The sequence below is a fragment of the Bos taurus genome, chromosome X (genome assembly GCF_002263795.3).
Source record: "Bos taurus isolate L1 Dominette 01449 registration number 42190680 breed Hereford chromosome X, ARS-UCD2.0, whole genome shotgun sequence".
NCBI classification, from domain to species: Eukaryota; Metazoa; Chordata; class Mammalia; order Artiodactyla; family Bovidae; genus Bos; species Bos taurus.
This window is the reverse complement of record NC_037357.1, coordinates 122,941,250-122,963,605: the sequence shown is the minus strand read 5'-3', so window position 1 is coordinate 122,963,605 and position 22,356 is coordinate 122,941,250. Positions and strand designations below refer to the sequence as shown.

The 22,356-nt window shown below is 40.4% G+C and overlaps 1 protein-coding gene across 5 annotated transcripts in view; it reads right to left on the bottom strand.

Annotated features, from left to right (window-relative positions):
- RPS6KA3 (ribosomal protein S6 kinase A3) overlaps nt 1–22,356 on the bottom strand; it is a 159,200-nt gene that overhangs the window by 97,409 nt on the left and 39,435 nt on the right. For 2 of the 5 annotated variants that reach the window (XM_059883343.1, XM_059883342.1), the window contains exon 1: nt 4,872–13,870. The exons of 1 other annotated variant lie outside the window; for it this stretch is intronic. Coding sequence is in view for 1 of the 4 variants with exons in the window: in NM_001098937.1 (NP_001092407.1) it covers nt 13,888–13,956 (69 nt within the window). In the remaining 3 variants the exon portion in view is untranslated. 2 more of the 5 variants (XM_005228374.5, NM_001098937.1) reach the window with 2 other exon arrangements.

The following is a 22,356-nucleotide window of genomic DNA, read 5'->3' as shown; positions in this document are numbered from 1 at the left end:
TTAATTGTAAAATACATGTAACATAAAATTTAACATCTTAACTATTTTTTAGTGTACAGTTCAGTATGTTAAGCATATCCACATTGTTGTGCAACCAATCTTGAGAATTTTTTCATCTTGCAAAATTTAAACTCTATAGCCATTAAATAATTTCACATTTCCAAAGGTTTGATTTTGATGTGTCTAGGTGTGGATTACTTAGGTTTACCTTATGTGGGGTTCAATCAGCTTCTTGAATCTGTAGGTTTGCATCTTTTGCCAAATTGGGGAAATTTCAGGCATTATTTCTTCAAGTCCACCTTTTTTCTCTAGCTCTAAGATTGTGGTGATATGAATATTAAATCTCCTGTTAATGTTCCCCAGACCCCTGAGATACTCATTTAATTTATGGTTTATTTTTACTCTGATATTCAGATTGAGCAATTTCTACCACTCTATCTTCAGTTTTATTGATTCTTTTCCAGTCATCTCCATTCTTTTTTGTTTGGGTGTGCCACATGTGAGATCTTAGTTCCCTGACCAGGGATCAAACCTATGCCCCTTGCAGTGGAAGCCCAGATTCTTAACCACTGGACTGCCAGGGAAGTCCCTCTGTTCCTCTGTTGAGCCCATGCAGTAAGTTTATTTTGGTTATTGTACTTTTTGGTTCCAAAATGTCAATTTTCTGCTTTATTTCTTTTCTGAGACTAATTCATTTGTTTCAAATTTTTATACTGGCTGTTTTAAAATCCTTGTTAGACAACCAACATCTAAAGCATCTGACTATTGGTATCTGGTGCCTTTTTTTCTCATTCATGGTATGATTTTCCTAGTTCTTAAGCAAACTTCAACTGCAATAATGGACATTTTGGAGAATTTAAGACTCTAGATCCTATTTACTCTTTTTTAGCAGGCAGTCTACCAGCTGAGGTGTAGTGTGAGGGCAGGGTGAGTGTGTATGTTCAGCTTCCTGCTGGGCTCCGCCAACACCACCCTGGCAAAAGTAGAGCAATGACTCACACTGCCTTTTTGCAGATGGGTGGGATGGAAGTTCAGCTTCACTCTTGTTCCTAGTGAAAGTGGGGCACCAACCCGCACCACCCCATTGCCACAGAGTAGGGGTGTAAGCTCAGCTCCCTGACAGATCCCACTGACAGTAGGGAGAGGGGAAGTGGAGGGTTGACTCACACTGCTTCATTCCTGCAAGACAGAGAGGAAAGTTCAGCTCCCTTAAAGACCCAGCTGACAACAGGAGAGGGGAGAGGGGGGACTGGAGTGCCAATCAGCCCTGTCATCCAACACTGTTTTGCCTTGTAGCTGCCAGATGGGGGTGGCACCTGGGCCTTACTGCATCAGGGGAGGGGGAAGCAGTGTTGACTAGGCCACCTCCAACCATCTTGCTCTACCTTGTTGATGCTGGGTGAGGGTGAAGGCTCAACACTTCACTAACACAGGGCAGTGGGGAGGTTTAGCCAGGACTAGCCTCGCCTCACACCACCTTGTTATGTCTCACTTCTTTCAGGTTGGGGTGGAGGCTCAGTGGTTGCTGGACCCACAGACACTACTCTAGTGAGAACACCACCTCCTTCTGTATGGAGTGGGACAGGGGTGGCGGTGAGAGAATATTAGGTCCCTGCACAACCTGCCAAAACCACCCAGCAGGGGGAATCAAAGTGCTGTCTGCTTTTGCTAGGCAGGAAGGGAAGATGAGGTCCCTCAGCTGCCCAGCCAACACCATGGGGTGGAGGAATCCAAGTACTGCCACTTGCTGCTTAGGAAGTAGGGTGGGGTTTTTCTGTTGGTGTTTGGCTATAGTAGGGTGGGTGTTGCCAAAAAGGTTTACTGTTGTTAGCCTACCCTTCCCCCCCACAGTCTGGTTAAAGAGAATTGGCTTTTCTTGGAGTCCATTTTGTCTGTGCCTGTTGTTGGTTCCAGGTTTGAGGCTTTTACAACACCCTCCAGGATATATGGGAGGTGATAAGAACACCCAGAAAACTTACTATCTGTGTCATTCCTTTAGTCTCAAAGTCTGCAGGCAGTCTGCCTTCTTATTTCCACATTTCAGAGTGTTTCTGTGCTTGTTTGTTAGGTGTTTTAGTTGTAAAGGAAGACCTAAGGGGAAAAAAAAAAAAAGACTCCTCCATCTTGGCATAAACAGAAGTCTCTTCCAAATGACTACTTTTTATGTTGAAATAACATGTGTGTGTGTGTGTATACATGTTAAAAGAAACTTTATTGGGTGTCTGGGGTAATAACATTTATTTTCTAAGTTTCCACATTATGGTTAAAAATGCACTATGGAAAACTGCTACAACATCATAAATCATAATTTCCCCCTAAAGATCCAATTATGTTTATATTGTTCCTAGCAAACTTAGCTCGCTTCATGTTATTCAACTGTCTGTCCACCTCAATAATTTCACATTGTAATATTCCAAAGGAAAGAACTCTATTCATTATCACCTAGAAATATGCTACACAAACTCAGAACAGCCAGGGGGGAAAGATCACTTTAAAACTCATTTTGAGCTCTTCTTTTTAATAATCTAAAGCAAATTTTATTTTTAACTTGCCAGTGACACCTCTAAGTAACTCCCCTTACTGCTACCAACATCCATTTTGATAGCTATTCTTCTTGAATTATACGAAGAGCCAACAGGAACTTGAAGGAAAGAAGGCAAACAGGGGTTTTGCTTTGCATTTTTACTTCTTTAAATGAAACATCTGTATATCTCACATTAAGAGATGGACTCTTGAAAATTCGTTTATTTATATTTAATTTCAGAGATTGTAGACTTTTTGTTTTGATTGGTCTTCGATTTATTGCTATAGTCTTGCTTTAAGTAAGAAACTATAGTATAACAAGACTGAAGGCTGAAGGGACTGTAAGGAAAAATATCACCTCAATTTTTGCTTTCTTTCTATAATTTTTTAAAATTAATCTTTTACTCCTAGATGTGTTTCTTTAGAAACTCTGCTCTAGCTGGGAGGTGGGCCCAGGTGATGAGGTAGCCTAAGATATTTCCACAGAATGTAGGTCTCTATTCACTCAGTTGGAAAGCTATTTAGAAAAAGCTTTTTATCACATCTAAAAATGAAGCAAATCTTTTAAAAGTACAAACTGAAACTAAGTTTTCTGAGAACAATGTATATAGCATGACATAGGTAAGCATCTTCTATATTAACATTAGAGTAAAACTCCATTTAAGTTCCCTAATCAGCAACAAAACATGCGCAAGAATTATGGATACAAGCAGACAATGAACACATGAAAAATCCTTCACATCCTCAATTCATTAGAGAAATGTAAATCAAAACCACAATGAGATACCACTTTCACACAAACAGGGTAGTTATAATGAAAAAACAATAACAAGTGTTGGTGAGGATGTGGAGAAACTGAAACTCTCATACACTGCTGATGGGAATGTAAAACGGTACAAGTTCAGTTCAGTCTACTCCCTCAGTTGTGTCTGATTCTTTGTGACCCCATGGACTGCAGCATGCCAGGCCTCCCTGTCTATCACCAACTCCCAGAGTTTACTCAAACTCATGTCCATTGAGTCGGTGATGCCATTCAACTCATCCTCTGTCGTCCCCTTCTCCTCCCACCTTCAATATTTCCCAGAATCAGGGTCTTTTCAAATGAGTCAGTTCTTCTAATCAGATGGCCAAAATATTGGAGTTTCAGCTTCAGCATCAGTCCTTTCAATGGTACAAACCAGTTGGAAAACAATTTGCCAGTTTTTCAAAAAATTAAATACAGACTTACCATATGACACAGCAATTCCACTCCTAGGCATATACCCAAGAGAACTGAAAACATATTCACATAAAAACTTGTAGACAAATGTTCACAGCATTTATAATAGCCCAAAGTGGAAACAATTCAAATGCCCATCAACAGATAAATGGTTAAACAAAATTGCTATAACCATGCAACAGAATATTACTCAGCCATAAAAGTGAAGCACTGATACATATGCTACAGCACTGATGAACCCTGAAAACATTGTTAAATGAATGATGCCAGACACAAAGGCCACATATCATATAATTCCATTAATATGAAATGTCCATAAGAGACTAATCTACAGAGACAGAAATTAGATTATTAGTCACCAGGGGCTGGGGGAAGGAGTGAATAGGGAGTAACTGGCTAACAAGTATGGGATTTTGGGGGTGATGAAAAAGTTATGAAATCAGATAGTGATGATGGTTGCACAACTTTTTGAATATACTAAAGACTACTGAATTACATACTTCATAAGAGTGAAATGTTGTGGCATATAAATCATATCTCAATTTTTTAAAAAGATTAACTGGGGCTCTTTAACCTAACAGTTAAAAAAACCCAAAGGGTGAAAAAAAAGCCACCAATGATTGTGTAACGTTTCTTTAAATTTCCTTTTCTTTCACTGTAGCAAGATAATTGGCAACTTTTTCAGGCTCAGTCAGACCCTGTTTTCTGGCACTCTGAGGGAAAGTTAAATAGATTTTTTTCTGAAAAGAAGATGCAAATATAAAGAGGTAATGATTTAATAAGCTGCAATTAAAAAACAGCAGTTATTCAAGCACACACCTAGGGGCTTCTGTATGGAGAGGGGTTAAGTTACATCTGGGCAAACCTCCTTTTTCAAGTACAGTAGTTTTTGTTTCAAATTCTCACTTGTAAGACAGCTTAAAAATTGTAAAAATTTCCCATACAATGTCAAAAATGCTGTTTCTCAAGCCAGCTCACAGGTTATTTTATCCAAGCTCTATTTGAAGAGTAATATCCATTTTGCTTTTCTAAGTCTACCTATACATTCCCATAAAAACATGTGCTCAGTACAAACCATATGGACCCTTTCTCCCTTAGGAGGAGATGTCATTTTGACTCAGTCACTCACCTATATGCTGTTCTCAACCAAAGCCGGGCAGTCTAGCGGAAAATCAATGGAATTTTCAATCTGTGAGACTTGGTGTTTGAACTCTGCCTCCTCCACTTAATAGCTGTGCAATCATGAGCAAGTTACTTAACCTCTCTAGGCTTCAGTTTCCTCATCTGTAAGTTGAGGTTAATTACATCTATCTCATTCAAGTTGATACACACAAAGCGTCTAGTCAAAGAAAACAGAGAGAGTTGTTAGTCGCTCAGTCACGTCCGACTCTTTGCGACCCTGTGGATGATAGCCCACCAGGCTCCTCCATCCATGGGATTTTCCAGGCAAGAACACTGGAGTAGGTTGCCATTTCCTCCTCCAGGGGATCTTCCTGACCCAAGGACCAAACCCAGGTCTCTTGCATTGTAGGCAGACTCTTTACCATGTGAGCCACCAGGGAAACCCCAGTCAAAGAAAAGGCATTCAGTAAATGTTAATTTCTAAGACGTATCAATCTACTTTCCCAGTATTTATTAGTACAGTATAGTGAACAAAAGGCACCATTTCGGATTGCCAAATTTCCCCAATGCTTCGATGTTACCACTTGAATGAGAATGTCACTGTAAAATTAGTAGAGTTGTATAAATTGCAGAATGGTTATTTGAGGTACATGTACCACTTATCGAAATCTTCAGGGTAGAAGACAGACAAAACAAAGCTGATTAAACATAATTTGAAAAAGCATATTCAATATACTTTTCATTTAGAAAAAGCATATTCAATATACTTTTCATTTAGAAAAAGCATTAAGCCTATTAAGTTTAAAATACAAGCAATAGAAGGTAGGGTTGAAAAACACTGGTGTAGAAAAAAGGATTCAACTTGTATTCTATATCTAGAATTGTACTGTTGTATGTGGTAGCCAATAGCCACAGGTTACTATTAAAATTTTAATTAAAGTTAATTTAAAAAATTCAGTTCCTCATACTAGCCACATTTCAAGTGCTCAATAGCCACATGTGGCTAGTGGCGACCAAACAGTGCCTGTCTAGAAGTTGTTTAAGTGAATCTCTATCATTTTATATTGTTTTCAGATACACTCCTCTGCTCCTAAATGTGAAGAAGCAAAATAAGATCCTGCATAACTGAGGTTTTTAGTACAGATTCTACAAGATTTCTGGAGTGACGATATCTCCACAAACACTGCACTTGAGATGTACTTCAATCTCTTAATGTCAAAATGAACTTTTGTTTCAGGTTATCATTTGACATCTGCTTCTAACTCATATCAAATGACTAAACCAAGTTTCCTATAACAAGTTTTGTGGCCCAAAGGATTAGAGGTAAGCTCACAGAAATCTAGATGACCAGGTCAGAAATGAAGATGAGATCATCATCACATGTAAGATTATAAAAATCAATTCACACGGTGGATAAAACATAATTAGTTTTTAAGGTATGTAAGAGACCATGGATAGAATATTAGTTAAGACAGGCAAATCTGACTTAAGTTATGCTACTGCTATAATTCTATTTATACTAATAGAGGAAAAGAATAATAGGAAGCATAAAAATGCTTTTGGATTTACACATAAATGTATGGTTATGTAATATTCAGGGAACTAGCACTGTTTCATGGGGAACACACACACACACACACACACACACACACAAATACCCTCCAAAAGACAATGTGGAGAGCTGACTCCAGGTGGGACAGCAGGCTAGCTTTCAGTCTTGCAGCCGGCTGATCTTTAGTTCATTCACATTTCTTTCTAGCTGACACCTTCAGGAGAAGAAGGTAAAGATTCAGAGTAGGTAATGCCAGTAATTGAGTTATTCCGCTATGGTAGGTTGAAACAAAATCAACTTGTTAGTAGGTAATATGTCCATCAAACATCCCTGATTCCAGAGGTATGTGTACATGATGGTCAGAGATCAGAAAAAGGCTAAGAAAGTTATTTTACATTATTTGTGAAAGTTTTAGTCACTCAGTTGTGTCCAACTCTTTGCAATCTCATGGACTGTAGCCCTCCAGGCTCCTCTGTCCATGGAATTCTCCAGGCAAGAATACTGGAGTGGGTTGCCATTCCCTTCTCCAGGGCATCTTCCCAACCCAGGGATCAAATCTGGGTCTCCTGCATTGCAGGCTGATTCTTTACCATCTGAGTCACCAGGGAAGCCCTTACATTATTTAGTAAGCTGTAAGTGTAAATTTTTTAAAAGATGAAGTAACAATATTCCCAAGTTAAAAACAGCTGCATCAAAATATTATTAATCCTAGCTATTTTCTAATAACTGTAAGTTTGAAGCAATTAATTAAAAAAGAATGGGACAGGTAGACAGACTGACAGCAGCATTAAGTAGCAAGTGATAAATTTTTTAAAAACTCTGAATATTAAAAATAAGTTACACAGCAAGTCAATAAGAGGGCCATTTAGTAGGGGTAATTAGCTTGATATTAAGATAGAATATGACCACTAATTGTAGAACATTGGCTTTTAAAAGTTTAAATTATTTAAAACTTTAATTTAAATTATTGTATTTAAATTTTAGTCCACTATTAAGATGGAAAATTGTTACACAAATTAATTTAGAAAGACTTCAAAATGAAACAAAAACTTTTGACAGTTACAGAAAAAAAAGCTTTGATACAGTCAATTAAACATAACAGCCTGTTTCCAGGCAATACTGGATCCTATTACTACAGTTATCAGACTTTCCAAAATTGTGTTCTGCAAAGCACTTATGTCCTTTGAGACTTCAATAGATGGTTCACGAAAAAAGGGTGCTGACATCAAGTCTCAAATGCTTTGAGATATTTCCTTTTTGCAGATTCATCATGTACATCATCATCTTAAATTTCTAAGATGTTGGACAGTAAAGACATTGGTCACATCTCATTTAACTCCACAACCCTCAAATTTACTTGATTATGTCATGATGCTGTGTGTGTGTGTGTGTGTGTGTGTGTGTGTGTTGGAGGGAGAAGATGGTTGTTGGGACACAGACACATTTTGCAAATTTTCAGAGACTTCTCAGTTGAAAATACCATATGCACTATTGAAAGTTGCTTATGTACCAGTATCACATAACAGAATAAAGTCCAAAGGATTGTATTTCTAGACAGGAAAACCCAGCTACTCATGGCATAATCAAATAACCAAAACAAACATGGTTATAGTAATGGGGAGGGAGGTGTGCAGTATTAATTTCTGTCCCTAAAAAAGGAAACAGAAGTGACCCTAAAATATAAAAAGACGCACACATTTTGCTTTGTTACTTTTTAGAGTTAAAGTTCTACCTATTGATACTACGTATTAAGTTTATTTCTTCACAGACACACCTCCTTCAAGAGGCTGACATATACAGTATATCATATTTCATCAATTACTAGATACCATCATGTGTTAAGATACACTATTATTTTATATATCACTAAGGGAAAAAAACTACTAACTAAACGACATGCCATGGATTGTGAGAGGGCTTCCAATTTAAGCATTACTGAAATATGAACATACTTTCTTTTCTTCCTTCCACACATACTCCTCAAAATGTTCTTTATCTGTTTCCCCCTTTAAAGACACTATCGAAGAGGGGAACAATACAAAAAAGGGTAAGATTCAAGAGATTTCTGTTCACCTTACCCTTATAATTATATTCCGATATTACAAAGGTTCTTTTAAAACAGGTCAACCAAATAAACCATTTTCAATTGTTCTGTTTGATTCTGGAAAAATTACCCCAGGAAAAAAATACAGAATTTACTAAAATAGTTCTGTTTGAGAGATGATTCATTATAACTATTAAACACTTAAACCATGTACTGAACCAAATGCTTTACATATATTATCACATTAATATTGTGATAATACATATATTATCACAATAATTAATTAAATTATCATTTAATTCCCATCACAACCCAATAAAGTAGGTATTATTTTTATGCCTATTTTACAGATTAGAATGTTAAAGCATAGAGATTTTAAATAACTTGCATAAGATTACAAAGATATTAAGTGGTAGAGGCAGGGCTCAAACCCAGATCTTCATGGCTCCAAAGTCTGTTCTTTAACACTTTGCCATACATTCAAATTATCCCACAAAGTGGAATAAGTAAAATTGAAATATTTAATTGCTAGTAACTAACTTATTTGCTTGAAATAGCCAAATGCACTGAATGATAGTTATGTTTTATATGGATACATTTATACTGTTTTATATAACATATATATTTGTGTTTGTTTTGTTAACTGACACACTTTACTTAACAATTAAGATTTAGTTATCTTGCTATTTGGTATAAAATTGAAAAACTAGAGTAACTGAGATTCGATAATTGTTCCAGATTAATGACACAGGAAACTGTTACCAACTCCTAAGGTGGCAGGGGATGTGGTGCCGGTGTAACTCTAATGTCAAGTATTAAAATGCAATTACTTGTTTTTTCTCTTCCTATTACGTGAAATAGGGAGTGGGATGTATAAAATATTACATTTACTCACTTGCATTCCAATGCTTTAAAACTTGTTATCCACCAAAAAACATAAACAACTGAGCACTATTACACTCAAGCATTACCAAGAGACCACCAAGATGTCACTGTTGTACACTGTAACCTGAAAGCACTGGGTCTAAGACACTCAGTCTGCACTGGACAAGCTGGGCCACGCGAGGCCACCCATCGTCCACAGCCCAACAGACCACATGTCCCCGAGTATGGAACTCTAGAGTGAATTCTTTTCAATGATCACAATGGCATACATTTTTTAATGGATGATAAATTAAAAAAAAATCTTTACAACAACTCTTTTGCAATTCAGACTTCTGATAAATGATCTGCTATATTTTTGATCATTCTATAATTTACCAAATGTCATGTCCTTGGTCAAGGGTGCACATCCCAATTATGCCACTCTTTTCATATAAAAATAAGATATACTCATTGTGATTTCCAGAAACAATGATGAAAAGGCAGTCTGCCTATACCTGTTTAATTGGATAGGCTTCTCTCTTTATCTTAAAATTTAAGTGTATCAAAGAAGTTTCTCATTTTGGATTAACCCCATTAGTATAGGATCAAGCTGCCAAAATAAAGCAAAGTTTCCTAAATTTAGTTTTTAAAAACTGATATTTAATATTATAACCACCGAAAACAGCAAAGTGTTCAATAATGTGTCACAGTTACTCGACAGTTGACATGTAACAATACCTGTCCTCTCCTCAGATCTTCACTTGGGGGAAAGAAAAAAACCTGAAAAGTGGTAAAAATGAAACAGGAAAAGGAAAAGAAACTTAATAAAACATTTTTTTCAAAATCAAAGATCACACTTTAATAGAATGTTTTTCCCTACAGATGAAATATAAGAAATTTAATATTGATATAGTGGAAATACTATAGAATCCAATATCATCTATGAGATCACAAATGGTTGCACATCCAGTGAAGATGGTTTCCAAAACAAGGGTCTTGTTTTTTTGTAAATATTTATATAGTTAATATTTTTCAATGCATTATGGGTACATTTTATTTAAAGGAATTCAAAGTAGCTATTATATTTTTACATAGCACATTTCTATAAAGCAAAGAGAATCTCCTTAATTTTATTCTTTTTGAAAATTATTCATATTTAGGTTTACTATAATTTATCTTTACTAAAACTGAGAAAGTGTCACTTTAAGTTAGGCTTAAGATTCAGTAAATGTCCCTAAGAGCAGAGGCTGGAGTTTGTAGAACTGATTAGCCACAATCCCTTGATATCCATCTCCTAAACCGTCAAATATTCAAAAACACACTACCATCTTAAATAATTCATTAGAGTTTTGAATTAACCTGGAGCATTTAGGAAGGTATTTTGTTTTTAATCTTGTACCAACCTTGACTTTGCTTACATAGTACTTCCTTTATTAGTCTAAATTTGCTTCTTTAAACATTTGGCATAGTTCTAGCCTATCATGTTCTGACCCATGTTTGAGTTCAACCACAAGGGTTTTTTTGTTTTGAGCACTATGAGACCCATATGAGGTCAAGAAGATATATAAAGGAATCAACAAACTGCCTGTACTTTTGGTGAGGTACTCAGTTCTTTTAAGATTGCTCATATTTCAATTTAAGATTAAAATGGTAATAATACAAATAAGACTGACAATTACCCTATTCCTGACCTTCATAATTAACTCACTGGTCATCTAGGGGGCCTATATTATGTATACGCCAGGCACTGTGTCAAGTGCTAAGGATATAGAGAAGAAAAAAAAAGTCTCAGCTTTGAAGAATTCAGTCTCCTAAGGAAGAGACTATAAATGTAAATCTCTATAGAGAAGGACCCTGAAATCTTTTAGCCTGATGAGAAACATTTTGGTGTTTTTACTCAATGACTTTTTAAAAATGATTTTACTCTAGTAAAATACAATTATTCACTGATAAGAACTTACTGGGGAGAAGATGGCATAATATTAAGTCCAATATTAGACATCCAAATGAAAATTTTCAACCTTCTTCTTACTGGTTTCAATATTTTCAAATTTGTGTCAGAAGTAATTTACTTGAAACAGCTGAATAAGCAAAAGCAATAAAATATCTAAAGGCAATTTGTTAGAATCTAATTTTAATAAATCTAGGCAACACTGGCTCTGATTGAAATACCTTATGCCAGAATTTCAAGAAAATTACTTGAAAATGGCAAGTTGTGGAAACCTATCTGCCAGGGTCTGGAAACCATGACAGTAACTGAAATAAGTAGGCTTTAACAAATGAGACATCTTATAATACCATAATTGTTTCTGAAAAATACATGGCCTCTAACTACTGGCTTATTTGTTTGTACTGATTTTTTTCCACAAAAGATATGAAACATCTACCCTAGTATAAAGTAAAGCACATGAATTATATTCACCCGGCTTTGAATTATGGCTCTGCCATTTACTATTTATAATCTTTGTGCCCTTAACTTCTGAAATCAGTTTGTTAATCTGTAACAACGGAGACCAAGATCCTACTCTGTTGGGGGGATTGGAAGGATAAAATGAAATAGCATGAGCACAGTATCTGGCATATAGTAAGTGCTAAATAAACATCAGTTTTGTGTTTTCTTTAGCTAAATGCATGCTGCATAGAAAAAGGATCAGGTGGAATCTTAAATGACTTTTTTTTTTAACACATTGATAAATGCAAGCAGAAATGTGGACTGATTAAGAGTAGCAAATGTTAACGTTTGCATCTACAAATGAGGCTCAAAGCAAATTCAGTTTCTTTCCACAAGGTAGGCAGTTTGAGAATATACTTTATTAACCTTTTACCTATGGTACTTAAAGCAAAAATTTTTTCTGAAGAAAAAAAAAATGAATGAAAAGAATCCCGGACGCATTGTTTTTTCACACCATCCATTCAAAAGATGATTAAACATTCTAAATTTGATTTCCTTACAAAAAAATTTACAATATTCGACTGGCTAGCAATTTTAAATGAAATTCTCTTAATTTCGCCAGACTTAAAAACCTTATTTCCTTTAAAAAATATATTTTTAGGAAACATCTATCAATGTGTTTTCCATGGAAGAACAGCGTTTCGTTTAGGTTTTAAAAATATGATCCAAGTCGCAAAATGCAAAGCACCAACCGTAAGCACTATTACAATTCTGCTTGTGATAAGGAGAGCAAGTAAACATTTTACTTTATTCAGCAGCGGAGGTGACCAGGCAAAAAGTGCAAAGTGATTTGAACTGATCCCCGACCCCCTCCCCCTCTATTCTACCCAAGAATGCAAGTGTCCCGCATCTCAGATCAAAACTGAGCCTCGGTCTTACTGACGTAACCAGTAACCCTATCCACCTCTCACACTGCGGAGGCCGGCAGGGCAGCGGCTGCCGCCAAGTACACCACTCATCAGAGCCTGCCCCATTCCGCCCCCGCGCTTCAGTCATGCTTTCCAGAAATGGGGTCACTCACTCAGTAACTATCACACACACGCAGCCTATCATCCTGTAATCCCCCAAAGTCCGCTGTGGGGATAGAAGACAGCAAAAAGTCAAGAAGGAAGAATCACAGACGCGCCACCATCAGGAATTGATTTTCCGCTCCGGAGAGGAGCGCTGATGCCTTGGAATGGGTCTTGTCTGGATTATTTTCACAGACCCCGAGTTGGTTCTGGGACAGAAGCGGCTGCGAAGAGCCGGGGGAATTCTGTCTGGCCCTGTTTGGTCATATCGTTTGGGTTTGGGTCACCAGGGTGGGTATCTCAGGGACGGTCACCGGATCCCGGGCGAGGTAAACCAGAAAGCCCTTTACTGCGGCCGCTGATCTCCTTGAATATTCCTGTATCATCTCTGCGGACAGGAAACTCAAGTTAAACTCCAAGAGACGGGGTCCTCAAGCTCAGCGACCTCAGAAACGGGGCGGGGGGGTGGGGGAAATAGGATGGAGAACCTCAGGCTTCCACTTTTTCCTTTGCAGCAGCAAAAACTACTGCGGCAGATGGGAGGGGGGCCAAAAACCCTCGACTGTCCTGCACCCCTTATCCGAAACCCCCCCACAGGTCGCTACCCCTGCCCCGGGCCGTTCCTGCCCACGCGCGCCCGGTGCCCCAGGGTAACCCTGTCCCCTGGCCGGACTCGAGAGTCCCCGCTCTCCAGTGAACCCAATCCACACCCCTCTTGCATCCCCCAAAGTCACCAGGGTCCAGGGAAGCCCCCGACCAGGCAGGGCCAAACTTCCCAACTCCTCGCCGGCCCCCGCTCCGCGTCCTGCTCCCCCCACGCAAAGTTGATGAAAATCGGCTTCTTGCAAAGCCCTGGCGCCCACTCCAAACCCCACGCGCCACCACACCACAGCCCCTCTAGCGAGGGAAGGGAGAGGGGGTGCGGGTGGGAGGAAGAGAAGGACAAACAGATCAACCCCAACTACCCAAACCGGAATCCCGAACCGAGGGGAGAAGCGAGCAGCAGAGGAAGGGGCCGAGTGGCCGGCTCCTGGGAAGAGAGCAAACCGGCGGGGGCGCGGGGAGGGGGCGCGCCGGCCCCAGCCGCCCGGCTGCACTCACCTCAGCGCTGTCGGATGGGCTCTCCACAGCCATCTTCTGCCACGGGTCCGCCAGCTGCGCCAGCGGCATCTTCCCCCCCGGCCCGCCGCCTTCACCGCCTCCTCCCTCCCCGCCCGCCCCGCGGCCGGCCCCGTTCCGTCGCCGCCCGAGCCCCACGGCAGAAGCGGCGGCAGCAGCTGCAGCAGCAACGGCGGCTGCCCGAGAGAGGGCTCGGCGCCGACACCGACCCTCGAACGCCGCGCGCCCGGCTGGAGACGCCCGCGCGCTGAGCAAGAGCCTCGCGCTGCTGCCCGGCACCGGGTCTCGCCCCTTTCTTCCTCTCCTCCTTCCGCCGCCGGGACTACAGCTCCGCCCCCCCCCCCCCCCCGCCGGTTCCCGCGCCCGCTCCCAGCAGAACAGCGGCCCCCGCGCGCTCCCCCACTTCCGCTCACAACATGGCGCCTAAGCGATACCTGTCTCTCAGAGCGAGGCTCGGCCGCCGCCGCCACCGCCGCGCGCACCCGGGGGCGGGGCCTGGGAAGACACGCCCCTGGCCGCGGCGCTCCGCTCGTCCCTCCTTCCTCGCCCCAGCTTCAGCTTCTGGGCCTCGCCTTCTTTCAGGAAGGGCAAGCGGAGAAATCTGGGGGCGTCGGCGCGAGGTGGGGGAAAGAGCGGGAAAGGAGGAGGTGCGAAAGGCTGAGAGTTTCTAAGAGCCACGGGTCCGAGCAGGTTGAAGGCTCCTCAGGGATGTAGAGAATAGTGGTCCCCACCCATCTAGGGAGAGACCGGCGAGGCATAGGGGGTGCGGTACGGTACCAAGGATCCGGGGAGGGGTCGTGGGGTCTTTTCGGCCCGATTCTTCCATGGGTGCATGTGGGCGCGCCGAGTCTATGGGCACGTCTCGTAATGGCCCAGGACCCACCCTCTCCCAGGGTCATATGATGGGCATTCACCTGCCCCTCCACCCCCCACGATGGGGACACAGAAGGCTTCGTGTCCTGGAACCGCTTGGGGCTTCGGCTCTCGGTTTGAGTCAAGGCTCTCCAAACTGACGCTTCTGTGTTATATTATTTTTAATATCTGGAATTACTTCGTCTTGCATGAGTCGACCCCCCCCCCCTCCAAGTCCGCAGAGCCCTCGGGCTTCAGGCACGACCCTCCAAGCTCGCCCCCTCCCATCCCTCCCCGGTTCTCCGCAGCCTAAATCTTCACGAAGGAGAAAACAAGGAGGTTCTTTAAGGCTGCCAGTCTCAGCAGAGGTTGGGGAATTATTTTAAAATATCTTGGTGGCAGGAGCCCGGGATTCCTGCTTTTCTGTTGACTTTAAATAAAAGATTAGATTAAAAATCAGGCTGGCGGTGAGTGGAGGAGGGGAGAGAGGGAGGGCTTCTAACTCCTGCCCAAGACAGGGAAGCCCTAGGTTAAGGAATCCCAAGCCCCAGACGGCGAGGCAGCGCCAGAAGACCGGGAGAGCGTGAAGGGAGAGGCCTGGACGTCTGGAGTGGGTGGGGGCGGCGGTTTCGACCCCATGTTCCCGGCGCCAGGTGCCCGGCGAGCTCAGTGCGCCCGGGCAGAATTGTGTAAAAGTCGCCTGGCTGAGTGGAAAGCTACCGCAGCCATTGGCTAACCGCCCTACAAGGAAAAGGAAAAAAGTAAAGGGAAATCTCCAATCTCCAAGCCAGTCAGTGCTTCCATCCCCTCAGGCCTCTGCCCAGGCGTCTGGGTCCTCCCACGCTCGGCGACCACAGCGCGTCCCCCGCTGCGCTCCTGTGCACGCCTCTTAACAGCTCCTTTCATCCTCCAGGGACCCACACACCTGGAGAGCCCTGGCCTTCCTCCCTAACGCAGGTGTGAGGATGAGATTAGAGCCCCACACCTAGCCTCCTAGCCAGGTCTGTGCGGGCGGTGCAAGGTTTCTCTCTGGGCCGAGAGAGGCAGGTGATAGTTTTTTCTGCAGCTTTCGCTGGCACGCCCCTGGGCACAGGCTCGAGGCCCGGGAGCCCTGTGGCCACCTGAAGAGGCTCCATCTGTTCAGGGAGCCTGAGGAGGCGGCCGGAAATCCTCGCTGCGCGCCCTCTCCTGCAGGCTTGGACTCAGGGGGACAGCTCAGGGTTGAGCAACATCTGGGCAGGCTCAGCGTGGTCTGTGGGGTGGGGGTGGGGAGGACGGAGCTCGTGATTTTGTCACCTCCCCCAGCATGCTGATTCAAGTGCTGCAAATCCAATCTGGACCCAAACCTCAGCTAATTTGGCAGCCACCGTCTCTGTAACTCCTGACAGTAAAACCAGCCTGCAGTAGTTTGAAGATAAGAAATTGTATATCGTTTTGCATTTATGCACAAAGTGCCAGATTTATCTTTCATTTATATTGCAAAGCACGTTACCATTCCTTACAGCGAAAAGAAGTCGGTCAGTTTGGTTAGTTTAAGGTAAATTAGTCCCCCGCCCCCAACGGTGATCAATTATTCCAATTAACATTCTTTCTTTAGTAAAAACATACAGTTGAAAAGAGTTATGTGTCTAACACTGTCCAACGCTAAATACTCCACCCAAAGGGTGAGCCAACCTTTTAAAAATAAATCTAGTTGTTTGCATACTGAAAAGTTGATTTCAGTAGGGAGTTGATTCAGAGGAATAACTTTTAAAATAGCGAATTCATCTGAAAAAGTAGTGTGAACAGTGGTCACATTGCAGGAGTTAAGCATTAAATGAACTTAATAATGGGCTAAAGTACCAGTAGCACAGCTGTCCTGCAAATAGGCTCAAGTTGATAAGTATGTGAAATGATTTGGGAAAACACTATTCTCCTTCCTTTTGCCCCAAAAGAAAAGAAAGCGATTTTTTTCTTTTGGTTAACAATAAACTTTTGTCTTCTTTCATTTATTAAATCCAAGAGTGGTGCAACCACTCACTCTTGCTGGGAGAATTGGGGAAAATCAAATAAGGCTGGGGGATTTGTCTTGCAGGTGGCAACAAAAGGAGTTATTTGAACATAGAAGGTGATATTGCCCTGAGCAGGATTACTCCCCCCTCCCCTTTAAGAAAGGAAAACTCTTAGGTATTCAAAGAATAGCTGCCTCTAGAGAGCATCTGTGCAGGGTAATATGGTAGCCACTAGCCACACCGTGGCTCTTGAAAACTTAAAACAAGGTTGGCTGGTTGCTATTGAGATCGCACCAGATTTCAAAGACTTAGTACCAAAAAAGAATGTAAAGACCTCAGTAATAATGACGAGTTGATATTTTCAATATACTGAGTTAAAATATTTTGTTAAAATTAATTTCCTGTTTCTTTTTACTTCTTTAATGTGGCTCCTATAAAATGTATACTTACATATGTGGCTTACTTGTCAAGACTGGCATTATAGCTGTACAGGACAGTTCTGCGTTAGCTTTTTCCTTTAACACTGAGCCTTTTATGTATTCCTAAAGTCCTGTAATGTTAAGTGATGCCCTCATATTCCATTGTCTTTTGGGGCTCCTCGGTACAAAATCTGCAGAAAGGGTTGATTTAGTTACCTACTGATTCTACACCCCTTCCCCCAACACACACACACACCTCTTAGTCAGAACCAAGATATTGGAAAGTTATTACTTGAAACTACAGCAAAGGGAAACAGCAAACCTCAGTCAAAAATCTGGACTAGATTTCCAAGAAATCATTCCTGATGTATGACAGGACAACCAGATTTAACCTCCTCTGTCCCCAACAATTTCCTGCTATAATTATAACCTTTGTATACAAGTTTAAATGGGCATTTACTTAACAAAATAACATTTGTTCAAAAAAAAATGGAGTTACATCAGTCTGGAAAAGTTACAAGATGACTAAACTATGGCTCATGGCACAATCTCCACCTCATACATCCAGTACTCCCAGTTATAGGTTTGTCCCTATAGAAAACCCATAAAATGTACTCATCAGTACCTCTCTGAAACAGGTGTTATCCCTCTACATTATCTGAAACATGTTTACTTTCCATACAAAAAAGTAATCACTCGAGACTATTTAACTATTTCTTTGCAGTAAGAAAGAAAGATAAAACTTGGGCTCGAATTTTATCTTGCATAAGACAATAATTAAACAAAAATACATGGTGACATATTTTTTTCATGTGTATGAATTTCATCTTTTCTTTGAAATTTCCCAAGTAAAAATTAATCGTTTCCTGATTGACACACATCTTAAGAGACAACAGATATTTCTAAACCTATCTGGACATTTTATTTGAAAGAATTCAAGTTTCAGAAAATGTAAGATCTTCTCTAGATTCTCCTATAGATATTAAAGTTCAATGATTCTGGAATTGCATGTGGTGCAAGATGCTCATAAAATCTATAAGGAACTAAGGGGAAGATGATCTATGATACAAATACTTGAAACATTTAACATTCTTCATGGTAAGGCAGTACAGGATCAGGACAAGAGCAGAGCTAGGCCTGTGTCTAAACTCCAGGTTCCTTTACATCTCTAAGCTTCAACTTAAAGGCCTAGAACAGGGTCTGGCATGTAATAGTTGCTCAATAAACAATGGCAAAATAAGATGTTTTCCTCATCTGAAAAGAGGATAACAATGCCCCCCTTGTAAATTTTGAGGAAGATTAAATAGAAATAATGTCTGGGATGCATTAAGCACAGTGCCTGCCACATAGGAAACATTCAATAAATGGAGCTATTGTTACCAACTTCAGAAAGGGAGTATTCCTGCATACATAATATAATTCAAAGACTTTACTCCTAAGTTACTTCTTTCCATTTGTTGTGTGATCATTTCATTAGGGTATAATCTATTTCTTGAGGGCACTCTCATAGTGATATGAGACACACACACACAAAATGATACTGTAACTTTCTGTGGAATTCAAATAAAAGAGCATGTAGGGTAACTTACTGTTCTGGTTTTCAAGCCACATATGTTGAAATGCAAATGATTACAGGTCAGTTGCCTCATAGGCTATGATCAAAACTTTGTTTATGTAATGCTCAAAAGAAACTACAAATGTATGATTCAAAGTTAACATTACCTGACTCAATCTTACACAGTGAGAACACAAGGAACAGGGAAGTATGGAGGAGAGGTCTGTGTCACACATGCTTTAATGTTTTCCTTTATTGGTTTCCAAAATGTTTAATCCTTATAGGTGTCACTTTGTTTTAGGGTTGTTTGAAGGGGAAGAATTATGGGGCTTTGAAACTTGACAAGGAATTGAGAAGAGCCATTCCTGGAGCTTTCATAAGCTACTGTTTTCCTTCAGTTTTCATTTTACTAGCACAGAAAAGACCCACTAAATGTTCTTGTTTATAAACACTAATTCATAAGAGGGAGATAATACATTAAAATTTCATTTTCAAACTGATATTAAAAACAACTGCTTTAACATTAACCAAAAATTGCAGTATAAAGTACTCCTTCAGAGAATAAACATTCCCATTTTATAACTATCAATTTAGTTTGTTGGTTAGAGCAGTGCTTCTCAAATCTTTTTTCAGTCCACAAACCATTCTGAAACAAAAACCCAAGAACCACTAGTTCCTACTCACCACTATGGAAAAACAACAAAAAAAAAACTTTATGGAACTGTTGTTTTAGAACGTGGCTATTGTTGTGGGGGGTTTTATTTTTAAAGTTTATATTTGTGCTTTTGAATATAGATTTGCATCTGCAACCTGAAAAGATACTTTAAAAAAATCCTAACTTTTTTAGTGACGTACATTTAAGATCAGTCTATGATCAGACTTCAACTGGGGGAATGAAATTTGGGTAAAGCTATTGCAGCAAATAGAGCTCTATTCCTCGACCACCAACTGAACCTGGGATCTCCATGTTTGGGAAATCTGCAGCTTTAATCCCAAAGATGTGTCAAAAATTATGTGAATGGGGGCAGTGTCAAATCAGTTCTGTTGCAGATAATAAGGCGTATTTGTAAACAAAGTATGTTTTAATCAAACAACACATTGCTTATGATTTCAGTAGTTTGTTTTCAAGTTATGTTTCAGGTAAGTAGTAAATAAAATAAATGCTTTGGGGAAGTATAAATATTAAGAAATTTCTTAAAAAATTGAATTTAAATAACTTACAACTGTCTACTAACTGAGGGATGAATTCTGTAGATTAAATGAAATTTAAAGAAACCCCATTGAATGAAACAATATGCAAATGTTGAGTGTGTGTGTAAGCCAATTAATAAACCAATTAGAAGTTGCATTGGCAGTTTTGGACACTTTACAGCAACAGACAGACATTTATTTCATAGGTACTATATGTCAGGTGCTAGGGTAAGTGTTTCATGTGTATTAACTCCTTTAATCTTCATTGCAATCCTAAAAAATACTAAATATATATTAATAGCAGCTAACAGCTCCTGAGTACTTGCAAATTGTTAAATGGTTTACATATGTTACTGTGTTTCATTCTAACAAGAAATATTGTTAGCAAAAGTTAGTGTTGTATTCTCATAAAGAATGAATGTTTTCCACTATAATTAATTCTTTCAAAAAATTTCAGGACATTGCTTGGGGGAAATGTACCATAAGATATAGTCAAATAAGTACTTAAAAGTATCCTTGTTAAATATATCTGCATGTCATGTTGCTTTCTGGAGACAGCAAGCTTCTATGACTATCATTTTGAAAAAAAAATGAAAATAAATTTTAGTTTCTCCAAAGATCAATGTAAGGCTTTTGAAAGGATGCTAAAGGAGATAATTTTCAAATGAAAACTTTTCCTTCCATAATTCATCATGGGTCTGTAGACCGCTGTTTCAGGTTGAATTCTGTCCACCCCACCCCCCAGTCCCACATCATATGTTGAAATCCTAACACACAGTGCCTCAGAAAGTGACCTTATTTGGAAACGAGGCCATTGTAGATATAATCAGTTAAGATAAGGTCATACTTTAGTAGAGTGGACCCCTAATCCAATGTGACTGTTTACCTTATAAGAAGGCCATGTAAAGACAGAGGATTGGAATATTGCATCAACAAGCCAAAGGTTGCTGGCAAACCAGCGGAAGCTAGGAAGGGGCAAGGATTCTCCCACAGGTTTCAGAGGGAGCATGGCCCTGCTGCCACTTTGATTTTGAACTTCGAGCCCCTAAAATTGTGAGCAATAACTCTCTGTTATTTTAAGATAACAGTTTGCTGTGTTTCATACGGCAGTCCCGGCAAACTAATCCAACATAGAAAAGATTTTCACTTATACACTTGCATAGCATTTTCACTTCTGAAAACACTGCATCTACTATTAAGGAATTCTGAAAATAGTTGGTGCACCTCTGTAATGAATGGTGCAAAAAATAGTGATAGATAAGAACTTGAACTATGTTTAAAAATGGACTAGGACTAGCAGTTAGAATTTAATTCCTTCAGGTTAAACACTTACTGCTAACAAAAATAATCCCTGATTTTTACTTATAGATCTCTGGAATCCAGATTATTCTATATGAGTAATCTCACCCCCACCATGCAGTTTATTTATTTATTAGACTGAAGTGAAAAAAAATATGCTATAGCATCCTAAATCTTTCCTTCTCTCTGAGGGGTCAGTATTTGGGCCGATTTAGTTTTTCATTTAGAAAGTAACTTGCCTCTACTTCTCTCCCTATATTTCTCAAGGTGGTTTATGGCATTATCATCTACTTAGTTCTCCAAATTAGAAATCAAGGTTTTATCCTGTCATCCTACCACACTCCCTCTTGCCTCCATCCCCTGCATTATCTGACAGCTAGATTTTGTTGACTCTGCTTTCTCATCTATCTGACTTCTGTCAAACTCTTCTACTCTAGCACCCCTACCAGAGTTTGCCAGATCCAGCCTATATTATGACAGCTCCCTTTAGAACTTGGGCTTTTCTGGTGGCTCAGTGGTAAAGAACATGTCTGCAATGCAGGAGCCTCCAGAAATGTGGGTTCAGTCCCTGGGTGGGGAAGATCCCCTGGAGGAGGTAATGGCAACCCACTCCAGCATTCTTGCCTGGAGAATTCCATGGGCAGAGGATCCTGGCAGGCTGCAGTCCATGGGGTCGCAAAGAGTCAGACAAGACTGAAGTGACTTAGATGCATACACACTGTAGAACCTACCTGACTTTCACTTGTTCTTCACACCATGGCCAAAAGTTGCTTCCTAAAATGAAAATCTCATCTTGTTTATCCCCTGCTTAAAACCCATGGTGGCCTTCCTTACCTCAGGATAAAGTTCCAGCACCTTTGCATAGATGCAAGACTCCTGCCTTTTTCTCTAGTCATTAATGGCAATTGAAAGTGAAAGTTGCTCAGCCATGTTCGACTCTCTGCGACCCCATGGACTGTAGCCTGCCAGGCTCCTCTGTCCATGGAATTCTCCAGGCCAGAGTGGGTAGCCATTCCCTTCTCCAGGGGATCTTCCCAACCCAGGGATCGAACCCAGGTCTCTCACATTGCAGGCTGATTATTTACCGTCTGAGCCACCAGGGAAGACTTAATGGCAATTAAGAAGGAATAATTAAGGATTTATC